At 38.7% G+C, this 27215-nt stretch overlaps 1 protein-coding gene and 1 non-coding gene across 3 annotated transcripts in view; both read left to right on the top strand.

Annotated features, from left to right (window-relative positions):
• BEND6 (BEN domain containing 6) overlaps nucleotides 1-26084 on the top strand; it is a 56096-nt gene extending 30012 nt beyond the window's left edge. The window contains exons 5-8 of one of the 2 annotated variants that reach the window (XM_004696336.2): nucleotides 5576-5790; nucleotides 12409-12601; nucleotides 15725-15861; nucleotides 24848-26084. In XM_004696336.2, the coding sequence (XP_004696393.1) occupies nucleotides 5576-5790; nucleotides 12409-12601; nucleotides 15725-15852 (536 nt within the window). In that variant the 3' untranslated portion in view covers nucleotides 15853-15861; nucleotides 24848-26084. The remainder of the gene's footprint in view (nucleotides 1-5575; nucleotides 5791-12408; nucleotides 12602-15724; nucleotides 15862-24847) is intronic. The other variant, XM_045294920.1, reaches the window with a different exon arrangement.
• LOC115871213 lies at nucleotides 14293-14399 on the top strand. Its single transcript, XR_004047166.1, has one exon. It is a non-coding gene; the product is annotated as a U6 spliceosomal RNA (small nuclear RNA).
• Nucleotides 26085-27215: the final 1131 nt, after the last annotated feature.

Genomic DNA, 27215 nt, shown 5'->3' with positions numbered 1-27215 from the left:
AAAAAAAAAAAAAAGAAATATATGGAAAGAAATAGTGATGATTTGTTCATGTACAAACTGTTGAAGTGGACAATGTTTTGTTTAATGTGTAAATATATGTGCATACATATGTATTTGCCACATTTAAAACTTAATATGTGTATAAAGGAGGTAATCATAATAGGTCATAAATTGGGCTTACAATGCACTAGTTACTCTTCTAAGCACTTTACAGAAACTAAGTTCTTATAAAACAGAATAGTACTATCTTATCCTCCAAAGACAGTTCATAGAAGAAATTAAAATATCAATAAACAAATATATGTTTAAACTCACAATCATCAAATAATTACTATTTAAATTATAATCAAGTTTAACCCATCAAGCTAATAAAGACTACAGTTAATGACTAATAATGTGCTACAGCTGGTGCCATAAACTCGCTAACTTCCTACATTGTTAGTTGTAGAGAGAGATGGGAGAAACTTTCTGGAGAAAAATTCCCTAGTATCATAGTACCAGTCTTAAAAACATTTGTATATTCTGGTCTCATTATAATGCTTCCAAGAAATTTACAGTACTGATCAACAATACATATGAAGACATGCAGTAGGAAGTTCGGCAGTTTTATTTACAACCAACAAAAATTGGAAGCAACCTAACCTCCAAAAGGAAAATGGGGACATATAAATTCTAGAACAAAGTGCACTGGGATATTAGAAAAACATAAAAAAAAAAGAAAAACATTAAAACAGTAATTTCACATCTAAAATAAACCATTGACAGGTGAGTATATTAATTATGTAATATCTATAAAATGGAATGCTATTCAGGAATGACTTCAGATGTACCAAACAAAATGAATGAATCTCAAAATAGGCAGGAAAAAGTCATCCTTCCTACCCAGAAAAGGAAAACATACTGTCCAAATCCGTATATGGAATTCTAGAACAGATGGGCTGTATTTATGACTAAAGAGGCCAGAAGGCAAATCCAGGGATGGACTGAAAAGGGACCTGAAGGGAACTTCCTGGGCAGATGGAAATGTTCTCCATCTCGACAGAGTGTGTGGAACCAGGTACAGTCTCATGTCAAATGCATCCCTTTCATCTACTTAATTTCTCCTCTCACCTCACAAAAGATCTTGTCTTTCCCTGTATGTAAATTAAACCTAAAAAAAAAATCTCTTGCAGGCATGTTGAATAAAACAAGAAAAATATTCACCTTACAGTCTTAATTAGAAAAAGAACCACAATGCAATGAGGTTTACATGTTATTGTTGTTATGTGCAGTCAAAACGATTCTGACTCATAGTAACCCTGTGCACAACAGAATGAAACACTGACTCTCTGCCCTGCGTGCATGCCCACAGGTGTTACGTTTGAGCCCATTGTTGCAGCCACTGTGTCAACTCATCCTGTTCAGGGTCTTCTTCTTTTTACGGAGCATGATACCCTTCTCTATAGACTGGTCTCTCCTGATAACATATCCAAATATGTGAGACGAAGTCTTACTATCCTCCCTTCTAAGGAACATTCTGACTGTACTTCTTCCAAGATAAATTTGTTTCTTCTTCTAATTTGTGCCACTTTCAGTGTTCTTTGTTGACATTATAATTCAAATACATTGATTCTTTTTCTGTTTTCCTTATTCATCGTCCACTTCTCACATGCACATGGGGCAATTTAAAATGGATCAGGTGCACTTAGTTCTCAATGCGACACTTGCTTTAACACTTTCAAGAGGTCTTGTGCAACACATTTGCCCAATGCAATATGTCTTTTGATTTCTTGGTTGCTGCTCCCGTGAGCACTGATGGTAGTTGGAAGTAAAATGAAATTCTTGACTACAATCTAATCTCCCTTATCATGGTGTTTATTGGTCAGGTTGTGAGGATTTTTGTGTTCCTTACATTGAATTATACTCCATACTGACGGCTATTTCCTTTGATCTTCCTCAGTAAGTGCTTCAGGTACTCGAGGCTCTTCAGTAAACAAGGCTGTGTTATTTGACTATTACAGGTTATTAAAGAGCTTTTCTCCAACCCTGATGCCACAGCTTTCTAACATATAGATTGAATACATTTGATGAAAGGATACAACTCTGACACCTACCTTTCCTGATTGTTAATCATGCAGTATCCCCTTGTCTGCTTGAATTCCATTCTTTGCAATAGTTAGACACAGTAGAATGCCTTTTCATGAATGGTCAATAAAACACAAGTATGCATCTTTCAAGTGCTTTCCAGTATCCACCTAACATCAGCAATGATACCCCTCATTACAGGCCTATTCTGAATGTGGCTTGACTTTCTGGCAGCTCCCAGCAAAATTTTACTTGCATATGGTAAAGTAAAAATAATAAGTAAAAAATAATAAAATAAAAAATAAGTTTAAAAATATCTAAAAATGATATTGTTAGATAAGTTTCAAAGTCTGTTGGGTCACTTTTTTTGGAAATAGGAACAAGTATTGATCTTTTCCAGTCGGTTGACAAGTAATTGTCTTCTAAATTTCTTGGCGTAGACTAGTGAGTGCTTCCAGTGCTACATCAGTTTTTTGAAAGATTTCAATTGGCATCCCAATTCCTGGGGCTTTGTTTTTCACAAATGCCATCAGTTCAGCCTGAGCATCTTCAGTGTCATGTGCCCTTAACCATACGCTGTCTCTTGAAATGGTTGAATGTTGACCTATTCTTTGTTATCCAGTGACTCTGTGTCCTCCTTCCACTTTCTTTAGATGCTTCCTGTATCATTCAATATTTTGCCCACAGAATCCTTCAATATTTCAAATGGAGGCTTGAATTTTTTTTCTTCAGTTCTTTCTGCTTGAGAAATGCTGAGCATGTTCTTCCCTTTGATTTTCTAATTCCAGCGTTTTTATATTTGTATATATAATCACAACCAAAGGAAACCCGTTGTCATCCAGTTAATTCCAACTCATGGTGACTCCATAGGACAGAGTAGAATTGCTCCATAGGGTTTCTTAAGCCATTTGGTCTTTATGAGAGCAAACAGTCTCACCTTTTACCCTTGGAGCAGCTGGTGGGTTTGAAATGCCGAACTTGTGGTGAGCACCCCAAGACTTTACCGAAAAGACTCCTTTATATAGAGAGAGCTTGGTCCTACTTATGTATAAGAAAATGCATGCATGTAGATGCACAGATAGAAATGATAAGAAGAGCCTATGCCAACTTTCCTCATTAGGGGAAAAAGGTTTGCAAATAGGCAGTCCCCTGTTTAAGAACATCAGATCTAAAGGCAACTCTTTGTTGTCCTGTAATACAAAGTAAATTTGACCTCACTTTGCAATGATTCCGGAGTCTGGTGGCGCTGCTTGTTAAGTATAGAGCTGCTCACTGTACAGTGAAAGTCAAACCCACCAGTCATCCTGAGGGAGAAAGGAGAGGCAGTGTGTTCTTGTGAAGATCGACAGCCTCAGAAATCCCATGCAGGGTTGCTCTGAGTCGGAATCAACTCAATGGCAGTAGGTTTGGGGTTTGGGGTGTCAAACCATTCAGCCAACCTCTACTTTCAATAAATTCTTCATCACAGCCACCTTCACTTGGCTGCACAGGCAGCTTGGAACTCATTTTCTAAAGGGTCCAAGAATATCCTGCACTAAAGTAGGTGAAATAAGAACTGTAGGTATGTATTGCGATTTACTTAGAAAAATCAATTCCAGACATGCAGGAGGAGATTTCATTCATAATCTGGGGAGCCCTGTACACATTTTCAGAGTCTCATTTTATAGGACAGTCCCATTTCCTCTTTGCATTCGAGCTTTCTCCTTCTTCCAGCTCCTCAAATAAAGAACTTGTATTTCCTATTCCCAGGCCTCTCTTGTTACTTTCCGCTATTTAATTCCTGATTAGCCTTCAACTTTCAGGTCAGCCTTTACCTCCTCGGGGAGGTCATTCATGAAGTCGCCAACACCATGCTCCATCAAGCATCTTCAGTCTCTCCATTGCGGCCCTTACTTACAATTTTTCATGATTATTTGGATAACGTATCCTTCCACGATTACAGTCTCAGCTCAAAAGGTCATGGACCACACCTAGCTTTGCTCATTATTATTCCTAGCACCCAACGTAGTGGTTAATGAGTAGTGAGAGCCTGCATAAGATAGTAATTTATAGCATGGACTTGGAACCCGACAGTACAGTCTTGAATCTGCTCACCTTTTCACTGATTTGATGACCCTGGGCAGGTTTCTTAACTTCTCGCTGCCTAATTGCCCACAACAGTTGGTTGAAGGTAATATCACTACGTATCTCCAAAAGATATAATAGAAATTAAATTGATAATCATTAGTAAAGCTCTCAGAATAGTGTCTGACACAGAGTAAAATCTAAATAAACCTTTAATTTTACTAAATGCTCAATAAATAATTGTTGATTGGCCCAAAAGCACACCAAGAGTACTTAGTAAATATTTTTTGAAATAACTGGAAATAAGATTTTCTTTTTAGTACGTTTTCTTTTTTCCCTGTTAGCATGTCAGCAACACTGGTTTTGACACATTATAAGATGCCTTATTTTCAGCTCTCAAGTTGAGTGTCATTTTAAGGTTACAGCTCAAGAATATGCTTCAGAGAAGTTTCAAAACAATGGCCAAGCCCCTTCATCTCTCCAGAAGGGAGTGTCCTCAACCACAGGATGAGGAGAGGAATGAGATAGGGTCCAAGGTCTCATCCCATTCCAACAAAATATTATTTGTCCTTTGGAAACAAACTAGATATAACAACAAAGAATACCATTTTACAAGGAGGCATGAAACCTTTGAATGTGTAAGTTTCCATTAAAAATAATAATAAAAGGAACCATGAGGCCATTTGGTTGATTACCAAAATTTAATTTTGTTATGTGAAAACATAGGTTTGAATTGTGGCATTGAATTTATGTTAACTTAGTGGGATTTAATTATTGGAAAATCATATACAAATGTTATTTTTATCAGTAAGAAATGCCTTTATCTTGAAACTTAAGCTAGATTAATGTTAGCTTCTGGAAGGTGATTGTTGACAGAATCAGGCATGTCTCCTAGTACGAGATTAAACACCTTCAAGGGGTATTTTTATTTTTGAAAAAAGGAGTCAACTTTTTAAAATATTCTTTTTCGACACACAGCAGTGCATATATGAGGTTACAAGGCAGGATGGTGGCACACTGGTCAATTGCTCACTGCTAATGGAAAGGTTGGCGGTTTGAACCCACCAACTCCTCACAGGACGAAGATTGTGACTGTCTGCTTCCTGGAAGATGTACAGCCTTGGAAAGTCTATGGAGCAGTTCTCTGCTGTCTTATTGATTCTCTCCGATTCAGAATGTACTCAACAGCAGTGTCTTTAAAGCTGCATATAATGTTAAATATAACCAATTGCTTTAAATCAATTTACTATAATTATTAAATATTGTTCTTTAATAATAAAAAAATAAATGCATTCAAAGTATTCCTTCTACGCTGCCTGTTTTTAAAGATCACAAGTGTTAACAATTTGGGGGTATTTTTTATGCATAGATACCTAATAAAAAGTATGTACATATACACCTATTATTAACAGCTTTTTGTAAATGTTACATTTTCTTGCCATTCTAGTGCTACCACAGGCAGTTACCCAGTTTGAAGAACTGGTAGGGATGGCTGAGGCCCTGCTGAAGGGTGGAGGAACTATGTCCACATCTACAACCACCCTGTGGAGAGCAGCAAACAACTCTTCACCAGATTCATTTGCCTCAACGTGCAGTAATTCTAATTCCAGTTCACCAATTTCCTTGAAGACTGAGGAGGAACATCACACTGATGAGAAACAGGTTGGTTAGAATACTTGTCCTATTGCTCTTTTATACACAGTTAAATATAAAAACTAAAATAAAGGTACTAAAGTTTTTTTCAGATAACTTTAGGTAACAACCATAATATTCTTACTGCATAGCATTTAAAAAAAGATAAAACAATATTTGTAAACCAAATGCCCAGTTAAAAAAGTTACAGTCAAAATATAGACATTGACAAAGTTAGTGCACTATAAACTTCTACAATCCTACATTTTACTCACATACTGTACAAAGCTTGCATAGAAAACTAATGCAGAAATGGGTTGCACTGTTTGCAAGACCTGTGTAATGTGGACTTTATTTGTATAAATGTTATATCAACTCTTAAATCATTGACCGAATAATAATTATGCATTAAGAGGTTGTAAGATTATATTATTGAAAGAAGGTAAATTTCAGTCTCTTTATGCTGGCTGAACACAATTCTTGATCTGTTTTCCCAATTTATCTTAATCAAGAAACAAATGCTGAAAGGATATGAGCTTTGTTAGAACCAGTTATCAGCCTTAGAAAATATGCCTTCAAAAGCTATCATTAAATGCTAACAGACTTCCAGGAAGATGGCAACTGAGTAACACATAGCAGAGAGACTGCAGAAATCAGCCCAGGAGAGTTAGTAAGAGGGAAATTCCACATTGCTGGGTTGCAGGAGGAGCATCATAAAGATAAGTAGGCACAGATCCACAAGGTTTTGAGGAGCTGAGGGCTTTTAGCTTACCACAGTGGAGGTTTATTAGGATTTGACCTTAGTCCTGCCACTGTATTGGCCGGAGCCGGGACCCTTTGGAGCTGAGGCAGGGGCTTTATCTCAACCCAGCCACAGTTTGCCACCATCCCCGGGCAGGGTTTAAACCCCTCCAGCCCCAGGGTCAAGGATTGGAGATCAGCTATATTGTGACTTTTGTTTTCCTCTCTTCTTTCTGTCCCCCCACGTTAGTTTTTGTTTGTTTGTTTTAGTTTTAGTTTTCTGTTCCTTTTCTCTCACATGCCACTGCCAACTTCCAAACTACTCCCCTTAGCCTAGGGTATTTATGCCTCTCCTTCACCCAGCTGGGAGAGCTCCGCCCTCTGCAGCATAACCCAAGGCTGGGGAAAGCCTCCCCATGCTCCACCAGGCGATATCCTGCCCAATTTCTTCCAGGGAAAATCCCACCCACCTTCTTCTGAGGGAAATCCCGCCCACTTTCCTCTGGGGGAAATTCCATCTGCCCTCCCTCTGCAGTGCTTAACACGTGGCTGGGGAAATCCTGCCCACCTTGCTTGGGGGAAATCCTATCTGCCTGTCCGTGGGAGCTCCTACCCATCCTCTGTGGTCCCACGTGACAGAGGGAATTTCGTCCCACATGCCTTAGTGCCTCACACAGCGTAAGGCAGCTCAGCCAACATTCGCCAATGCTCCACAGTGTTGCCAGAAGCTCTGTCCAACTCCTCAGCGATCTGCCTGACCAGGGAAAATCCACCCACCATTTGCAGTGTTCTACTCCAAAGTGGGCAACACACCAGTCTTCTGTGGCACTTCCATTGCAGCAGGCACACACACACACCTGCTGTGGTGCCCCAAGCTGCCGTGGATCAGACCATCACAGCTTCTTGTGAGATCACCCAGTATAGCACCATCCTCGAGGGTCCACAAAAACCCAAACAGCGTCCCCTGAGTGGACCATCCAACTTGCCCTCCAAATAACAGAATACTGGTTGACTAGGGAAAGAATTAAGCCACAGGAGAACAAAGCAGTAGACCCATTCCATAGTGCATTTAGCTGCAGGCAGTTCGAAGAAGCATTCCTACGAGTCTTCCAGAGAGAGCCAGTGCTCTACGACTCCCTGGAAAATGGTACCTGGCTCCTATAAAATAACACAACACGAACAGCAATCAGCCCCAAAGACCTCAAGGGAAAAAAGAAAAAAAAAAAACAGGAGAAATAAAAGGCAATGGCAGAAGATGTCCTGAACCTAACGACGTGCATTTGAAGAAGCAAACATTGGTCTGCCACAGAAAGAAATTTTCAGAATGCTGCTTGGAGTCATACAGGATATGAGGGAAACAATATATAAAAAGGATGAAATGATAGAGGAGATAAAGACTTTACAGCAAAGGGAAATGCAAGAGCTTAGGGAGGAGATAACAAAAACCAGTCGCAAACTCATGGACTTGGCCAACTGACTGGAGAAGGCAGGGAACTACACCAGTGACCTAAAGGACAGCCAAGCAGACTTTAACAAACACAAACAAAAAATCTGATAAGATCACCAGAGAAGCTAAAGAAAACCTAAGAGCTATGTCTGACTCTATGAAGAGAAACAACATCAGAATAATTGGATTACTGGAAGAAGACACAACAAAGAAGTCATCTGCAACAATAGAGAATTCTTAGAAGAAAATTTCCCCAGCTTAATGAATGAAAACCAAGCAACCATTCAGGGGCTGAAAGAACACCAGCTGGACTGAATCCTAAGAAGAAGTCACCAAGGCACATAATAGTTAAACTATCCAACTATGAGGAAAAGGAGAAAACCATGAGAGCAGCTAGGGAAAAACAAGCAATCACATATAAAGGATCCCAAATAAGAATATGCTCAGACCTATAAGCGGACACTATGAAGAAGAAGAGAGAGTGGAGTAACATATTCCCAAAACTGAAGGAAAATAACGCAAACCCAAGAATACTCTATCCAACCAAATTTTTGATCAAGATAGATGGAGAAGTAAGGCACTATATAAATTTAATGCAATCCCGATACAGTTACCCCCATCTTTCTTCAAAGAAATGGAAAAACTGATTACCAACTTCATATGAAGATGGAAGAAGCCCAGAATTAGCAAAGGACTCAAAAAGGACACAGTGTGAGGGCTTGCTTTACCTGACTTTAGCACATATTATGCAGCCACAATGGTCAAAACCGCATGGTATATGTTTTGAGAAATGATGTACAAATACGCTTTACACAATTGATGTGTGTATGGATTGGGATAACAGTTGTATGAGCCCCTAATAAAATGTTTAAAAAAATAAATAAATAAAATAATGAAGTGCTCATATAAAAAAAAAAAAACAAAAAAAAAAAACCGCATGGTATTGATATAGTGACAGATACTCAGACCAATGGAAAAGAACTGAAAACCCAGAAATAAAATCATCAGCATACAGACAACTGATCTTTGATAAGGGCCCCCAAAAATGGGAAGCAGATGCCTTCTTCAACAAGTGGTGCTATAAAAAAATTGATATCTACCTGCAGAGAAATGAAGCAAGACCCTTATCTCACTCTATGCACAAGAATAAACTCAAGGTGGATCACAGACCTTAAAGTAAAACCCCAAACTATTAGGGCCATCAATGAGGGAATTGGGACCAACCTGAGAACTTTGGTGCAGGGAATGCGTAGGCTATCAGAAATAGGGAAGGATACAAATACAGCTGAGTCACAAATTGGCAAGTGGGATATACTGAAGATAAAACACCTGCATACATCAAAAGAATTCACCAAGAGAGTAATAAGAGAGTCCACGGACTGGAAAAATATCTTTAGCAATGACACATCAGATAAAGGCCGTATTACTAAAATCTACAATACTCTGCTAGCTTCCAAAAAGAAAAAACTAATTGCCCACTGAGGAGGTGAGCAAAGGACCTAAACAGAAGTTTCACAGAGTCTGAAATCCAAATGGCCAATGAACATATGAGAAAATGTTCACGATCATTAGCCATAAGAGAAAGGCAAATTAAAACAATGAGACACCATCTATGACCCTCAAAGATAGCCCAGTTCAAAAAATCAGAAAGCCACAAGTGTTGGAGGGGCTGTGCAGAGATAGGAACTCTCATCCACTGCTGGTCGACCTGTAGCTATGTGCAGCCACTTTGGAGATCCATTTGGCAATATCTTAAACAGATGGAAATTGAGCTACCATACCACCCAATTCCCCTGCTTGGCATATACCCAAAAGAGGCAAGAAACAAACCACGGACAGACATCTGTGCTCCAATGTTCATCGCAGCACAGTTCACAATTGCAAGGAGATGGAAACAACCCAAATTTCCATCAGCAGATGAATAGATATTATTATCTATGCAGGTCGATTTAGATAAGATAGGTGTGATTAACAATCTAAAGGAGAAAAGAATAGGAGGGACGGTTCCAGGGGGACATGGGAGAGGGGGAGGCAGGAGAAAAGAAGTGGGTTTAACAACCTAAGGGACAAGGGAACAACAGGTGATCCAAAATCAATGGCGAGTAGGGTGTAGGAGGCTTGGTAGGGCTTGATAAAGGGCAATATATCTGAGAGGAATTCCTAAAACCCAAATGAAGGCTGAGCATGCTAGTGGGACAATAAGGAGGTAAATGGAAATAGAGGAAAGAGCTAGGAGGCAAAGGGCATTTACAGAGGTCTAAATACAGGCATGTGCATATGTAAATATATTTATATTTAATGATAGGGAAATAAATCTATGTGCATATATTTATAGATTTAGTATTAAGGTACCAGATGGACATTGGGCTTCTACTCAAGTACTCCCTCAATACAAGAATACTTTGTTCTATTAAACTGGCATTCCATGATGCTCACCTTCCTGACACGATCCCGGCAGACAAAGCAGGTGCATAAGCAAATGTGGTGAAGAAAGCAGATGGTGCCCGTCTATCAAAAGATTTAGTGTCTAGGGTCTTAAAGGCTTGAAGATAAACAAGCGGCCATCTAGCTCAGAAGCAACAAAGCCCACACGGAAGAAGCACACCAGCCTTTGTGATCACGAGGTGTCAATGGGATCAGGTATCAGGCATCAGAGAACAAAAAATCATATCATTGTGAATGAGGGGGAGTGCGGAGGAGAGATCTAAAGTCCATCTGTAGGTAACTGTATATCCCCTTACAGAAAGGTTGCAGGGAGGAGATGAGCCAGTCAGGGTTCAGTATAGCACCAATGAAACATACAACTTTCCCCTAGTTCTTTAATGCTTCTAGCCCCCTACTATTGTGATCCCAATTCTACCTTACAAATCTAGATAGACCAAAGGATGTACACTGGTACAAATAAGAACTGGAAACATAGGGAATCCAGGACAGCTAAACCCCTCAGGACCAATAATGAGAGTATCAATACCAGGAGGGTAAGGGAAAGGTGGGGCAGAATAGGGGAACCGGTCACAGGGATCTACATATAACCCCCTCCATGGGGGACGGGCAGCAGAAAAGTGGGTAAAGAGAGATGTCGGGTAGTGTAAGACATGATAAAATAATAATAATTCGTAAATTATCAAGGTTCCGTGAGGGAGGGGTGGTGGGGAGTGAGGGGGGGAAATGAGGAGCTGATTCCAAGGGCTCAAGTAGAAAGAATATATTTTGAGAATGATGATGGCAATAAATGTACAAATCTGCTTGACAGATTTGGATGTATGTACCGATTGTGATGTGAGTTGTATGAGCCCCCAATAAAATGATTTAAAAAATGAAAAACTGCTAACTAATAATCTAACATTCTGAATATTTGAATCCTCATATTGCGGTTTCCTATTATTGCTATAACAGATAATAACAAATGTAGAGATTCAAACTAACACAAACTTACTGCCTTACCGTTTGTAGGTCAGAAATTTGGTACACTTCTCCCCAGATTAGATGCAAGGCGTCAGAACTGCATTCCTTTCTGGAGAAATATTTTAGGGGAGACACTGTTGTCTGCTCATTCTGGTTTTTGCAGAATTCAATTCCAGGGGGTATAAAACTGAGGTTCCTGTCTTCTTACTAACCACAAATGAAAGCCACCCCCACGTCTGGAGGCCACTTCCTTCTTCACTGACCGATCAAATTCCTCTCGCTCTTCAAATCATTCCTCCTTCGGCTGCATTTTTCTGCCCTACTTTTCTGCCCCTGCCTGTTCTACTTTTAAGAACTCTTCAGTAGAATGAGCATAGGATAATCTAGGATAATCTCCCCTCGTCAAAGGCCTTTACCTTAATCATGCCTGTAAATTTGTTTGTTTTCCAGGTAAAGCAAGCCACAGTTGACATTAAGAGTCAAGGAAGCGACTATTCCTTACAGCTCCCAATCCAGATTACAAAATCAAACTCATTGTGATTGAGTCCAGTCCAGCTCCTGGTGCCCCCATGTGTTATAGAGTGGAAAGACTTCATAGGGTTTTCTTGGCTATAATTTTTTTTTTTTGGGGGGGTGGCTATAATTTTTATAGAAGCAGATCAGCAGGCCTTTTTTTTTTCATGGGACTTCTGAGTGGGTATTGTCTACCAACCAGTTGGCCAAAATTACTTGCACTACCTGGGGATCTTAGATTATATGAGAAGAATTTGTATATACTCTGGAACTTCATAAATCGTGGGAATTATTTCAAAGATAGCATTTAATTCTTACCCCTGAAATGTAAAACATATTAAAAGCATAATAACTTACCATAAAGGATGTTGATATCATTTTCTTGTATGTCTGAACTCAATTGTTAAAATAGGGGAATTGAAAAAAATCATGGGAAAAATCTGTTATCTTTTTATTATATCTTTCAACAGATTTTTGAAGCCTCTTTGTATATCTCTAGATATTTCTTTTTCTCTAACATCAGTTTTATTTTTATCTTTTAGTTCAAGATTGAAAAATGGCAGATTGCCCGCTGTAATAAGAGCAAGCCTCAGAAGTTTATTAATGATTTAATGCAGGTGCTTTACACAAATGAGTATATGGCTACACACAGTCTGACAGGAGCAAAATCCTCCACTTCCAGAGACAAAGCTGTGAAGCCTGCCATGAATCAGAATGAAGTTCAAGAAATCATAGGTGATTATAAGATTACATTCTATTTTCATGCTAATTTGAAATTATGTTGTCATTCAAGGTCAATTTATTCTTTCACAGTCCTATTTTTTCCCAACTTATTTTTATTATTACTGAATATTGGTAATGTTATAAAAAGCCTTTATATTAAAACATGGCTATTTTAAAATGTTTATGTTGCTGAAAATTTTGCGTGACTTATTTACAGCTTTAGAAAAATAAATTTCAAAACTTTTAACAAAAAAATTCGGTATCAGAGTATATCTTATTCTTTCTTATGCTGTTAAATCACTCATCTTTACAGAGGCTTCAAAAGGTATTCTAGAAAGTATTAGTGTCTAGATAAACATTAATTAAACTATCCTATTTATGGATTGAAATGACTAAATCTCCTTAAGTCTAGTTGTCTAATTTTTTATCAAAAATTTCTCCTACAACAAGTATAGAATTCTCTGAATCTCGTCTCTCTATATATCAATAATATGAGGGTCATTCAGAAAATATTATTAGATGATCATAGAAACCCTTATTAAATAAAAGTACCACAATGTGAGGCTATCTTTTCTCAACATATCCTCCACCCATGTCCACCCTCTTCTGAAGGTGATGTTTCCATCTCTCTCATCCTTCCTCAAAGAATTGTCCACTCTTAGATTTGCACCATACCAAAATGCCTGTTTTGGTATCCTCCAGAGACTTAAATCATGTTCCTTTTAAATGTTCTTTGAGTCTGAAGGGGCCAGTTGAGGGATGTAGGGTTGTGGGGTTGAGGGGAGAGGGAGGGGTCCCCCACAAATCATCACAGGTCCGGTAGGTGCAATTGTACAGTGATAATAAGTAAAGATTATAGTAAAGTCATTGAGAGCATGAGAGGTAAAAGATAGAGTCATGTAATGGAGTCAGACACAATTCATGGTAGCATTGCTCACCTCAGCCCCATTTGATGGTCCTCATGAGGGTAACCCGGCCACAAGAGCAGGAACAGCCTCCAACCGGGGAGCCTTCAACCCCAAGGACCGGGGAGAGCTTTTTCTTTATTGCTAACCACGCATTATATCACTTTAGGGGGACATGATTATAGAATCACACGTCACAGGAAGGGGCAGTACAATAGGCATACATATTGTAGGAAGGGGATCTATGATAGGCATAAGCGTGACAGGAAAGGACGAGCGAGGGGTGTGCCTATAGGAATGGGAAGGTCTAGGGGTTTACATGTGACAAGATGGGCGGACCCTAGGTTCATGATGGCAGCCTAATTTTGGTCATCCTTGGGCGGGTTTGACCTCTCTGGTGTCTCCTACAAGGAAACAGACAACTACTATCTTTATCAGAAGAGAGTGGGCCCTACTTGTTGTGGGATAAACAGTGGTGTTTGCTTGGTCTAGACATCTGATAACTCTCAGGGAGAATGACCTCAATCCACTCCTGATGACCTCCAAGGGTACAGTCATTCTCAAGAAGCTAAGTCTGGCATATATTTGGGGGAGACAACTTGGGCAAAATCCTCTGTTTCCCATATAGGGTGGATGGGGTAGTTTCCTAATGAAATTCTCAAAGGGTAGCCTTTGCTATCTTCAAATGCACCAATGCAGTTTTCCATTTTCTGAAAGCTTCTTACTAACATAGCCCACGATCATCCCATGTTCTTGGAGAAAATCGATCCAGATGACCACGTGACAGTCCCCAAACCAGCGCTCCCTTCAGCAACACATATACTAAAATTGGAACGATACAGAGAAGGTTAGCAAGGCCCTTGCGCAAGGATGACACACAGATCCGTGAATTGTTCAATATTTTAAAAAAAGTCCCCAAACCAGTGACCATAACCTTCTGAAATGACCTGTCTGCTTTAGTTTTCACTGGCCCAGCAGATCCTCTCAGAAGATGGTGTTTTGATTGGACTGTGCTCTCTGGATCATATTAGTAAATACAAGACTCATTCTCACTTATAATGCATTCCATAAAATTGTCTTTATTTGCTTTGATATTACTTAAAAGAGTGATGGAAGGTCAGCTCTATTAGCCAGTGTATCTTTGAATAACCCTTTGGCACCCATTGAGCCAAAAGTTTGCAGAGGCCAAGATACACACTTAAAATTGGAGAATATGGGGCCATGTAAGAAGCTATTGAAACATGGTAACTCTTCAGTCTTTTTCCATTAGTTTCTGGTCTTCAGCCCGAGGTTTTTATTCATCGAGGTTGATGATCTTACCTCTTTTGGCTTATCTTTGAGGTCATTCGACCGTCCTTAAAACACTTGATTTAGCTAAAAACTTGTTATGTGGGACATGATTCCTATAAACTTGATGCTTCAATGATTTGTGCACTTGTCCACTCGTGTTTTAGTCCAATTTTTTATATTAACCCTGACCCCCACATAGGTATTTTTCCAAAAGACAGAAACACCCTGACAAGACTAACAGTAATGTATTACAGAGACAACTTGTGTGTAGCCAACCACTGTATGCAGAGACATGTTTAAATATGTTTTTTTTAATAAACCCATGCGTGGATGATCTGAAACCCTCATATGCAATTTCTTGGTTGAAAAGCACAAATCAAAATCTAGTTGTTTCAACTAATGTTGGGAATGAAAAATAACAAACTTCTAATATTTGGGAAGCAAGGGAGGTTACAGTTGTAGCTAATAGTAGTATTAAAATTGAATAGTATCATAGAAAAAGAATTAGGCCTTCTCTCAATGTATAATATAGAACTTTTTCTATCTTCTAATTTGCTTTGAAAACTCTACCTGGTTATTTCTGAATGTAAATATCTCATGGATGTTGGGCTGCTTTTGCAAAACGGAGACAAAGTTACAGTGAGTTATAGTTGATGTTTTCTCCCTGTTTTATTTTAAAATGCAAAGGCCACATAGAGTGCTTTTTATATGTTGCTGTTCTTTTGTTTTCCTTTTAACTAATTAATTTATATTTAATCATTTTACTGGGGGCTCATACAACTCTTATCACAATCCATGCATGCATGCATTGGGTAAAGCACATTTATACATTTGTTGCCATCATCACTGTAAAAACATTTTTTTTCCACTTGAGCCCTTAGTATCAGTTCCCGTTGTGCCCCTTCCCTCTCTCATGAGCCCTTATTTTATTTTTTTACAGGCGCCACAAAACAGTTATTTCCCAGCACAGATGATGTTTCAATTAGAAGAATGATAGGACAAAAGTTAAATAATTGTACCAAGAAGCCAAATTTAGGCAAAAATCTTAATTCCCAGGATTTCAAGTAGGCCTATTTGGTAAGTCTTTAAAATATTCACAGTGCTTTAAATGTGGCAATAAAATACTGTGATATGTGTATGTATTTTACAGATTACCATGTTCAAAATACCTACTGGAGAATGCTAGTAACATGAGAAATACTAATAGGTATTCCTGCAGGGGGAAAGTGGGACAGGGTCGCTAGGGGATGTAAACTTGGGGAATGCTAACAGAAGTCACGCAGATTTTCTTTCCCCCAAACCTTTGAGGTCACATAATACTCTGATGCCCTGCTGTACCCGAAATCTCTAAGCAAGGCATCTAGTAGATAGTGTTTTTCCAAATATGTTTTGCTGAGAAACAGTTTTTTATTAATAGAACACTTCTTAACTTGAAGATGATATGGAAAGTAGCCAAAAGAGGGAAACGACAATTTATGAAATGTTTCTCTAGAACTAGGGAGATTCAAACCTTTAGAAAATCTGAGGCACATTAATGAGACTAGCCTTCCAAATCTAAATAGTCTGATATGTGCACAAGATGTTAGCTAGAAGCATTAAGGAGTCCCCTTCCTCATATTCCTTATTGTTTCCCCTTGTCTTTAGATCTTTAAGGTAGTGCTTTTAGTTTGTATTTGTCTAGTAAGAAAATTTACCAGTAAGAAAATTTGCATTGTGTTACTGAAAAACCACCACTTAGTCTATCAGTTTGTCATATTGTGGTGGCTTGTGTATTGTTATGATGCTGGAAACTTTGCCACTGGTTTTCCAAACACCAGCAGGGTCCCCCAAGATGAACGCGTTTCAGCGGTATGTTTGGTCTAAGAACAGACTACAAAGATGGGACAGGTTATCCATCGGAGGATTAGTCAGTGTTGAACATGAGCACCTCACGTTGGACCAAAAAAACCAAACTTCCTGCCATAGAGTTGATGCCGACTCATAGTGATCCTTAAGGACAGAGTAGAACAGCCCCTGTGAGTTCCAAAGACTGTAACTGTGTAGGGGGTAGAATGCACTTGGGAGTAGAATCCTGTGGAGTAGCTGGTTTCAATCCACTGACTTTGTAGTTAGCAGCCCAACTTATAGCCACTATGCCACCAGGGCTACCCGTCAGCTTGGAAAGCACTCAAGGCATGACTGAGGAAAAGCTGCCTTCTCAAACGAAAGTCGACCATAATGACATGGAGGGAATTAAGTTTCCAGGACCTTCACTTACTGATGGGGCCCCTCTCCAAATGAGAACAAAGAGCTGTAAGCAGCAAGTAAGCATTGGAACTTGGGCTGTGTAAAGTATGACTCTAGGAAAATTGAAAGTCATCAGAAATGAAGTGGACTGCATAAAGATTGATCACCTTGGCATTAGTGGACTGATACTGGCCATTTTGAATCAGATAATCATATGGTTTGCCATGCTGAGAATGACAAATTCAAGAGGAAAGGGGTTGGTTTTATCATCTAAAAGGATATTTCTATGGATTGTGATAAGAGCTGGAAGAGCTCCCAACAAAATGATTTAAGAACAAACAACCAAAAATAAATAAAATAAATGTCCTTTTATTTATTTTTTAAAGATTCATCTTGAAATACAGTGCTGTCTGTGTCGGGATCACATCTATTTGCATGTGAGGAAAAGACAAACACACCCCAAACAGCCAGTACAACTGTTATTCAAGTGTATGGACCAACTACTGAAGCCAGGGATGAAAAAAATTGAAGAATTCAACCAACCACTTCAGTTTGAAATTATTCAATCAATATGCATTGCTAATTATTGGAGATTGAAATACTAAAGTTGGAAACAACGAGAAGGCAGAATAGCTGGAAAATTGGGCCTTGGTGATAGAAATGAAACTGGTGATCATGGGATAGACTTCTGCAAGAGCAACACTTTCTTTTCAATGATGTAAATGATGACTATACAGGTGGATTTCTCCAGACAGCATACACAGAAATCCAATTGACTACATCTGTGGGAAGAGAGAATGGAAAAGCTCAATACCATCAGCCAAAACAAGGACAGGGTTTGACTGTAGAACAGACCATCAGTTTCTCATATGTAAGTTCAAGTTGAAAGTCAAGAAAATTGAGTTGAAGTAAGAGAAAATATAAGTCTACTAAAATCTAAAATGCAACCTTTAGTATATTCCACCTGAATTTTGAGCATATCTCAAGAATACACTTGACTCATTGAGCACTAATGACAGAAGACCCGATGAGCTGTGGGGGGACATCTAGAACATAAGACATGAAGAAGGCTAAAGGGGAACCCAATCACAAGGATCTCCATATAACCCCCTTCCTGGGGGACGGACAACAGGAAAAAAATGGGTGAAAGGAGATATCGGTCAGTATAAGACATGAAAAATCATAATTTATAAATTATCAAGGGCTCCTGAGGGTGGGAGATGGGGGAGGGAGGGGGAAAATGAGGCGCTGAAACCAAGGGCTCAAATAGAAAGAAAATGTTTTGAGGATGATAATGGCAACAAATGTACAAATGTGATTGACACAATGGATGCATGCATGTATTGTGATAAGAGATGTATGCACCCTCCATAAAATGATTTAAAACAAACAAAAAAATACACGAAGAAAGCAAAGATCATTTAAAAGAAAGGAAAAAAGAAAAGATCAAAGTGAATATCAGATGAGACCCTGAAACTTGCTTTTGAATGTAGAGTAGCCAAAGCAAATAGTGAAGTACAAGAGCTGAACAGAAAAATGTAAAGTCCAGCTCAAGAAGACAAAGTATTGTATGAAATGTGCAAATACCTGGAATTAGAAAACCAAGAAGAAAGGACACGCTCCGCATATCTCAAGAGGTAAGAGCAGGGAAAAAAAATTCAAGCATCGAGTTACATAGGATTCTATGAGCAAAATATTGATTGATGCAAGAAGCATCAAAAGGAGATGGAAGGAACACACTGAGTTACTATATCAAAAGGAGCTAGTTGACATTGAACCATGTTGAGATAGCATATGACCAAGAACTGATGGTAATGAAGGAAGAGACCCCAAGTTGCACTGAAGGCATTAGCCAAAAACAAGACTCCAGAAATTGACAGGATACCAAATGATACATTTCAACATATTGATGAAGCACTGGAAGTACTCACTAGTCTACACCAGCTGGAAGACAGCTAGCTGTCCAAACTGACTCAAAGAAATCTTTATATGTACCCATTCCAAAGAAAGGAGACCCCACAGAATCTGGAAATCATCGAACAACATCATTAATATTACGTACAAGTAAAATTTTGCTGAAGATTATTCAACAACCGTTGCAGCCGCACATTGACAGGGAGCTGCCAGGGGTTCAGGCCAGATTCGGAAGAGGACGTGGAAAAAGGAATTTCATTGCTGATGTCACATGCATCTTGGCTCAAAGCAGAGAATATCAGAAAAATGTTTACTTGTGTTTCATTGATTATGCAAAGACATTCAACTGTGTAGAATCTACACTGTAGATCATAACCCACTATGGATAGTCTTGAGAAGACTAGGGACTCTGGAACACTTCATTGTGCTCATGTGGAACCTGTACATGAATCAAGAGGCTGTCATTTGAACAGAACAAGGGCACGCTGTTCATGGTATAAAGTCAGGAAAGGTATGGATCAGGGTTCTATTCAATCTGTACACTGAGCAAATAAGCAGAGAACCTGGACTATGAAGAAAAATGGTAGGAAAAAGGTTTATTAAGAACCTTTGATACGCAGATGGTACAACCTTGCTTGCTGAAAGTAAGGAGGATTAGAAACACTTGCTAGATCTAGGATTGTAGCCTTTCCAATATGGATTGCTACTCAATGTAAGCAAGACCAAAATCCTCACAATAGGTAACATCATGACAAATGAAAATATTGAAGTTGTCAAGAATTTCCTCTTACTAGGATCCTCAGCCAACGCTGATGGAACGACCAGCAGTCGAGATATCAAATGATGCATTGCACTGGAGAAATCTGTTGCACAAGATCTCTTTAGAGACATCAGTGTGAGGACTAAGGTTTCTCTAATCCAAGCCATGGCATTTTCAGTTGCATCATATGCTTGTTAAAGCTGGACATTATATAAGGGAAGGCTCAAGAAGACCAAATAGATTTATATTGTGGGGCTGGCAGAGATTTTGAAAGTACCATGGACTCCCCCAAAACAAACAGCTTTGTCTTGGAAACAGTATTGCTGGAATGTTCTTGGAGGCAAAGATGGTGAGATGTCATCTCATGCACTTTGGACATGTTGTCAGGAGAGACCAGGCCCTGGAGAAGGACAGACACCCTTAGGACTCCTCATTTTAATATTAGAATTCTGTTATATGAGGAACAGGTTCCCTTTCTAAATATTATATAACCAGATTTCCAAGGCATAGGGCTTTCTTTTGGATCAGATGATTATATTTCAAAGCTCAGGAATGAATTTTAATATTCTATATTCTAACTTCTGCCTCTTTTACTTCTGCCTTTTTAATATCTCATATTGCCAAGGTGAGGCACAAAATTCATCTCTGCTTATATTAGCCCAGCAGCTTATTAAACAAATTAAAGATAAGAAGGATTTTATTTCAACTTCATTTGTATCTGCCACTAGCCTCGCAGTGTTATGAAATCACCTGGCTGTGGCATTGAGTAGAGTTGAAACAACAGACAGATCTCCTGCAATAAACACAATATTGCGTCTCTGGACCTGAGTACTTGCCGTGGAAAATTGCTTGGACTAGAAATATATATATGCGTAGAATCATAAATATAGGGTCACTATGAGTTGGAATCAATGGCTGGAAGAATCGAATCAAAAGTGGACATTAACACTAGAGTTGAAATATTTTTTAACTGGCAGATATCCTCCTACTGAAATTTAACTCAATTCAAATGATTTCAAATGCACTGAGAAAACATGCTGGGAAAGATAACTGGCACATAATGTAGACACTTAATGAATTTGTCAGATATAGCACCATCTAGTGGACTGTTGTTCTATTTCGCTCTTCTAAGTTTAACACACAAAAAAACCTAAAACTACTGTCATCTAGTTGATTCTGGCTTATAGCTACATGGTGGGACTGAATAGAACTGCTCCATAGGGTTTCCAAGGCTGTAAATCCCTATGGGAACAAAGTGCCACATCTGGATTTGAACCACAAATCTTCTAAAGCAGCCAAGCACTTCACCAATGCACCACCGAGGCTCCTTCAATACGATCTATACATATCATAACCTAAAGATGAGCGAATACATCTGTACTCAAGAAGATTGGGAGGGTGGTTCTGACTTCCGTAGCTGCAGGGGAATTTGGAAATGTCTGGATATATTTTTGGCTACTACCATGGAGAGATGCTATTGGTCTCTCATAGGTAGAGCAAGGGATGACAGTGAATATCCTGCAGTGACCAAGAATTACCTGGGCCAAAAGGTCAATTGTTCTGAGGTTAAGAAATCCTAGTCTACTGTGATTTTATTTTGGAGTGAATTAAACTAATGCACAAAAGGTTAAATTAATTGAGTAAGAGGCAGCACAGACTAACATATATTTTGTTCTTCTTATATAATATTTTAGGAGCCCTGGTGGCACAGTGCACTCAGTGGTTGGCCGCTAACCACAAGGTTGATGATTCAAACCCACCAGACACTCAGCAAGAGAAATTGGAGGTGCTTTGCATCCTGTAGAGATTACAGTCTTGAAAACTCTAGGGAGTGATTCTACTCTGTCCTGTAGGGTTGATATAATTTGGGATTGACTTGACAGCAGTTGGTTTGGTTTTAAGGTGTAAGGTAGAACTGGATCATGGTAGTGGGGGAAGGAAGCATTCAGGAACTAGAGGAATGATGTGTGTTTCATTAGTGCTATACTGCACCTTAGTTGAATCAACATTTTGTGATATTAGAGGAACTTATTAGCTTTCAAACATTATGTAATTAATTTTCTTCTGTTAAAGAGATATTAAACAGAATTTTATCTATAATTTTGTGCTTATCTAATGTTATCTAATGTTTTAAGGTCAGAAAAACATTTTAATTAAGCCTACTCCACCACTTAATAACTATATGATCTTTGGCAAGTCACTTGATCCTCTTAAATTTAAACAAAGATGGTAGTAATATGTATTTCAGGAAAGGATTCAGGCTTTCTGGAACCTAAAACTTGTAGGATTTGGAGAACTCACTTTAAGAAACCCACTGCCATTGAGTAGATTCTGACTTAGAGTGACTCTCACTTTAAAGAACACAAAATTATAGATAAAATTCTGTTTAATATCTCTTTAACAGAAGAAAATTAATTACATAATGTTTGAAAGCTAATATCACAAAATGTTGATTCAACTAAGGTGCAGTATAGCACTGATGAAACACACATCATTCCTCTAGTTCCTGAATGCTTCCTTCCCCCACTACCATGATCCAGTTCTACCTTACAAATCTGGCTAGACTGGAGAACACACATTGGTACAGATAAGAGCTCTCGACACATGGGATTCAGAACAGATAAACCCCTTAGGAGCAATAGTGGGAGTAGCAATAGGATGAGGGTAGGGGGATGGTTGGGGAGGCTGAATGGGAAGAAAGAGGGAACCCATCACCAGGTTGGACATATATATAGTCATCCCCGCCCCCTTCAAGGGGACAAATAACAGAAAGGTGGGTGAAGGGAGCCAATGGACAATGTAAGATACAAAATAATAATAACAATATACAATTGATCAAGGATTCTTGACGGTGGAGGGAGGGGAAAAAAGAGGAGCTTATACCAAGGGCTCAAGTAGAAAATGTTTTGTAAGTGATGATGGCAACATATGTACAAATATGCTTGATACAATTGATGTATGGAATGTTATAAGAGCTATAAGAGCCCCCAATAAAATGATAAAAATAGATCAAGCATACCAGTTGGTAAGAAATATTTATAAAATGAAAAAATATATATCACTGAATGTGGAGAATTATACAATGTTTTTATTAAATCATATCTTTAAAACACGTTTTTCCCTTTATGTGTGGGTTGAGTACACATGGATTCCCTCTTTGGCAACTTTTTAGCAGACCTTGCTTTAGAAAGATGGAAATTTGCTTTTAATTTTTGAGTTTATAGAGATTTCTTTTAAATTCTCAATTCCTTATTAGTTGTATGTGATTTTTAGGATTATTGTAACATTGGCAAAAGCTTCTGAGTTTTTTTATATCTGAGTTATAAAAGGTAATGGCTTTTGAGGGTTACACATTGGGCTGCTAACCACGAGGTTGCATAAAGAGCAAGGGAAGTCCTACCCTGTCCTGTAGGGTCTCTATGAGTCACCATAAACTCAATCGCAGTGAGGTGGAGTGAATGCTCTGAGATATTCTTTGACCAAACAGAGTATCCGTTGAAGACTTTCCAAATGGGAATGGCCAACAATGGCAGAGCACAAGGTTCTATTCCAGTCAAACCTTAACCAGATCTCAAGTCCCCACTGCTGCTCTTTGGTTACAACAGGAGGAAGAAGGATGGCTCAGGGGCAATTAAGGTGGAAAGAGACAACAGTCTTAACGGATTATAGTTGCAATGTTTTGTTTTATTGCTTTCAGATTTTGCAAACATAGATATAAAAATGTGAAGATATTGCTAGGGCTTCTCTCTTGGAAGGTACCCCTGCAAGTAAGTTTGATGAAACCAGTTGCCATCAAGTTGATTCTGATTCATGGTGGCTCCATGTGTGTCAGAACAGAACTGTGCTCCACAGGGCTTTCAATGGCTGATTGTTCAGGAGTAGATCACCAAGCCTTTCTTTTGAAGCACCTGTAAGTAAACTCAGACCTACAGCCTTTCAGTTGGCTGTGGAGCCATTAATTGGTTGTACCATGCCGGAATGCCTTCAACTCTTCACAGTAAGTCCACCTCTAGTAAGTCCACCATTAGGCTCCTCTAAGTTTTGAATGAGGTAATGCAAACTTGGGAAAGTGGCAGACACTTAATAAGCATTTAGTAAAGGTTAAATGAAGAGTGACAGAACTGTTGGTAGTTTTATAAGATGGTTGATGAGTACATGGGGGTTTCTTAAACTGAGTTCTCTAAAGAAGTAGAACCACTACAGTTTACATATGTATGTCTAACCCACTGACTCATAGCAATCCTTAATAGGGTTTCTGAGACTAAATATGTATGAGAGCAGATTGCCTCCAATTTCTCCTGCAGTTAACATTGCAGTTAGCAATCCAATGATTACCTGAAGCACTACCAGAGCTTATTATGTACAGTATACTTAAAACTCACTGCCATGTTGAATAGATTCGGACTCACAGCAACCGTGTGTGTGTGTGTGTGTGTGTGTGTGTGTTTATCAAAGAAATGAACTAACAATGTTATAGAGGTAGGCAAGTTCCAAGTCTGTGGGCCAGATGTCAGGCTGGAGACTTCTGATTCCTCTAGTTACAGGAGCTGATGAGCCTAAGATTATTAGGTCAGAGAGCAGGCTTCTGGCTCAAGCTCAAAGAACCAGAGGTTGAATGATGAGTTAGATGCAGGATCCAGACTCAACAAAAAGCAAGCAAGCTTTTCCACTGTATCGACTTATGTTGGAAGCAGGTCACACACCTGAGGAAATATCCTTTCAATTGATTGGCAGGTCATAGCTGATGTCCTCATGGAAGTGGTTACATTGTTAGATCTCATCATGGGAGATTATTGGGTCTTTTCTGACAAATCACTGAGAATTCTGGCCCAGTCAAGTTGACACAAAACCTTAACTATCACATGTGCGTTCATTTCACTTTGTGTGTTTTACACTTTCCTTAGTACAAAGTTGTTGGTGTATGTGTGTTTAGTCACTTGAGATAAAGAATTTTAAAATGTTAAGTAATTGTTCTCTGCTAGAGTTCTTCTGAGTGAATCATAAAATGATTTCTAAAGCACATCAGTAGTAACAGTTACTAGCAATTTGTAGTTTGAAGCAAAAGATTTGTAGTAGACACAAAAGCAACTTTTACAACTGCAAAAATATGATAAAATAGTGACATAAATCTGTCTCTTTTTTTGTGAAATCTGGTTTTTATAGGCACTTTAGGTATGTGAAACAGAACATCTTCAGTTCAAAATCTGACCATGGACTTTGTTGGAGAATCGGAGACCTCCTTGGCAGAGTGGAGAGATGAGTACAATGACAGACAGGCTGCGAGATGTTCATGAGACTGCTGAGCTCTCCTGAGAGCACAAGCTTGCAGAAGAACTGCATGTAATTCCACCGAAAAACCACTGAGACATTGAAGCAGAACATTTCCAGCAATCAAAGAAGCATGCAGTGTGTTTTCTTTTAAAATGTGTGTTTCCCTATATTGAAATTCTTTTCTGTGCAAGTAACAAGACAGAGCTCGTATCATGGCAACAAAAATCTTTATCCCTTAAGAGTTGTCATTGTTCTAATCAATTGTTGGGTGTTCATTATTACCGATGACTCCCCATTATATCTTTTTTAACCATTAGCGTAAGCACCTTAGGAAAGGTCGTCAATGAAATGTTCACAGACCTGAAAGCTGCAAGGTCAACCTAAAATCTGGTAATTATGACTAAGTTACAAGTCACGGTGTTTTAGCAATAAAAATACGGGCATTTGGTTATTTAAAATATGTAAAACAGGAATATGAAAAATTAGAACAGCAATACTTTTTAATTTTAATATTAAACCATTCCACTATACTCCTGAAACAGGAGCAAATTCAATTTTGTGATTGCTAAAACAATGAATCAACTTGCAGAATAATCTTTTTCTATTTTTGCTCACCAGACATAGGTCTAACTTTTAATTGACCAAAATATATTTAATACAGATGGGGAGTAAAAAGCATCAATTTCATCCAGAGCATACTAAATATACATTTAATCAGTGATATGACTACTCTGCGTAGTTTCCTGGTTTGTTGTAATTGTATCAGAAGTAAAAAGAATTCAAAATAAACTATATGGATTTGATAATCACAAAAAAGGAAAATAACACTTTTTAATCAGCAAAAGGTAAAACATCCTTCCATCAAGATATTTTTCACTTGAAGCCAGGTTGTCACACATGACCACCCTGCAATGCCAAGCCATACTTTTCTCAGTGTGCAAGGGTTACATTTAAAACTTAGGAAAGAGGACGTATACAATAACTACAAAATTCAGAATTGTGGAATCCATAAATATTGCTCGATGATAACCATGTGGTTGCACACAATATAAATATTCTTAAGGAAATGACATATGTAACATTTGCTACTTTTACTTAAACATAAATAAACAGCATTCAAAACATAAAAGGGTTTTTGTTGTTAATGTATACAATTCAAAGGAAAAATTCTTTCATAGGTTAATAGCTTCTTTACGCACATTTTGAGGCTTGACCATGATAACCTGGTTCTATAGCTCAGCCCGTTTGTGTTGTAAAACGTCATGCTACGTAGAACAATATCCAGGAAGATAAATAGATTCAATATTTTAATTGAAAAGTGGATAATGCAATTAAGATGGTTGTTTTCTTCTGGACACTACTAGGACAGTATAAGTATGCTTCAACCCAAACACCAAACCAGTTGCTCCCGAGTTGGTTGAAGGCGGTCTGGTGGTGACATGGTTAAGGCACTCGGCTGCTAGCTGAACAGCTGGCAGTTTGAACGCACCAGCTGTTCCGCAGGAGAAAGACATGGCAGCCTGATTCCATCAAGACAAAAAGCCTGGGGAAACCCAGGAGGCACTTCCACTCCTCCCTTTCTGTGAGATGAATTATGCCCACTAAATGGAAATAAATTACTTTTCATATAATTAGTGTATTGGAATGGCATCAGCAGAAATGGTAGAATGGGAACTTCCAGTGTCCCATCCCGAAACACCCACAGAAACTGGCAGAATTGACCTTACCAAAACTCTGGAAACTAATCAAATATTTAGAACAACCAAGCAAATGCTTACCACCAAAAAAGGCCACAGAAGCACCAGGGAGAGTTTTGTGGTGACTTAAAATTAGTCTTCCTCTACTTCCCTCCCTTGGTGTGCCTTGCTAGTCTACATTTCCTGTGTGGGTACCTGGCTTCAGAGGGAGCAGGATGAACCTTGCTCCCAAGGAGTTATGTTTGCCTATTTTGAACTGATTGGAGTTTCTCAGAAAGACCAATACAAGGACCTTGGGTTCACTGTATCCGGAGCAAGCTATTCAGAGCACATTGCTCCAAAACTTTGAAAGACAAATGAATAAACTGCTGCCATCTTTTAAAGAAAGAAAACAAACAAAAACCGTTGGGGCAAACAAAAACATTTACCCAAAGCCTGGCGGGATATATGTAGACTTTGAAAACTTTTATCTTCTATAGAAACAACCTAAAGTGCCACACAGATGCCCCTGACATATGTATACTCGGAAAAGCCCCGAGATGTCTGAAAACTTTCACCTGTCT

The sequence above is a fragment of the Echinops telfairi genome, unplaced genomic scaffold (genome assembly GCF_000313985.2).
Source record: "Echinops telfairi isolate 266 unplaced genomic scaffold, ASM31398v2 ScPeMD7_3533;HRSCAF=4204_1, whole genome shotgun sequence".
NCBI lineage: Eukaryota > Metazoa > Chordata > Mammalia > Afrosoricida > Tenrecidae > Echinops > Echinops telfairi.
This window is presented reverse-complemented; position numbering and strand designations above follow the sequence as displayed.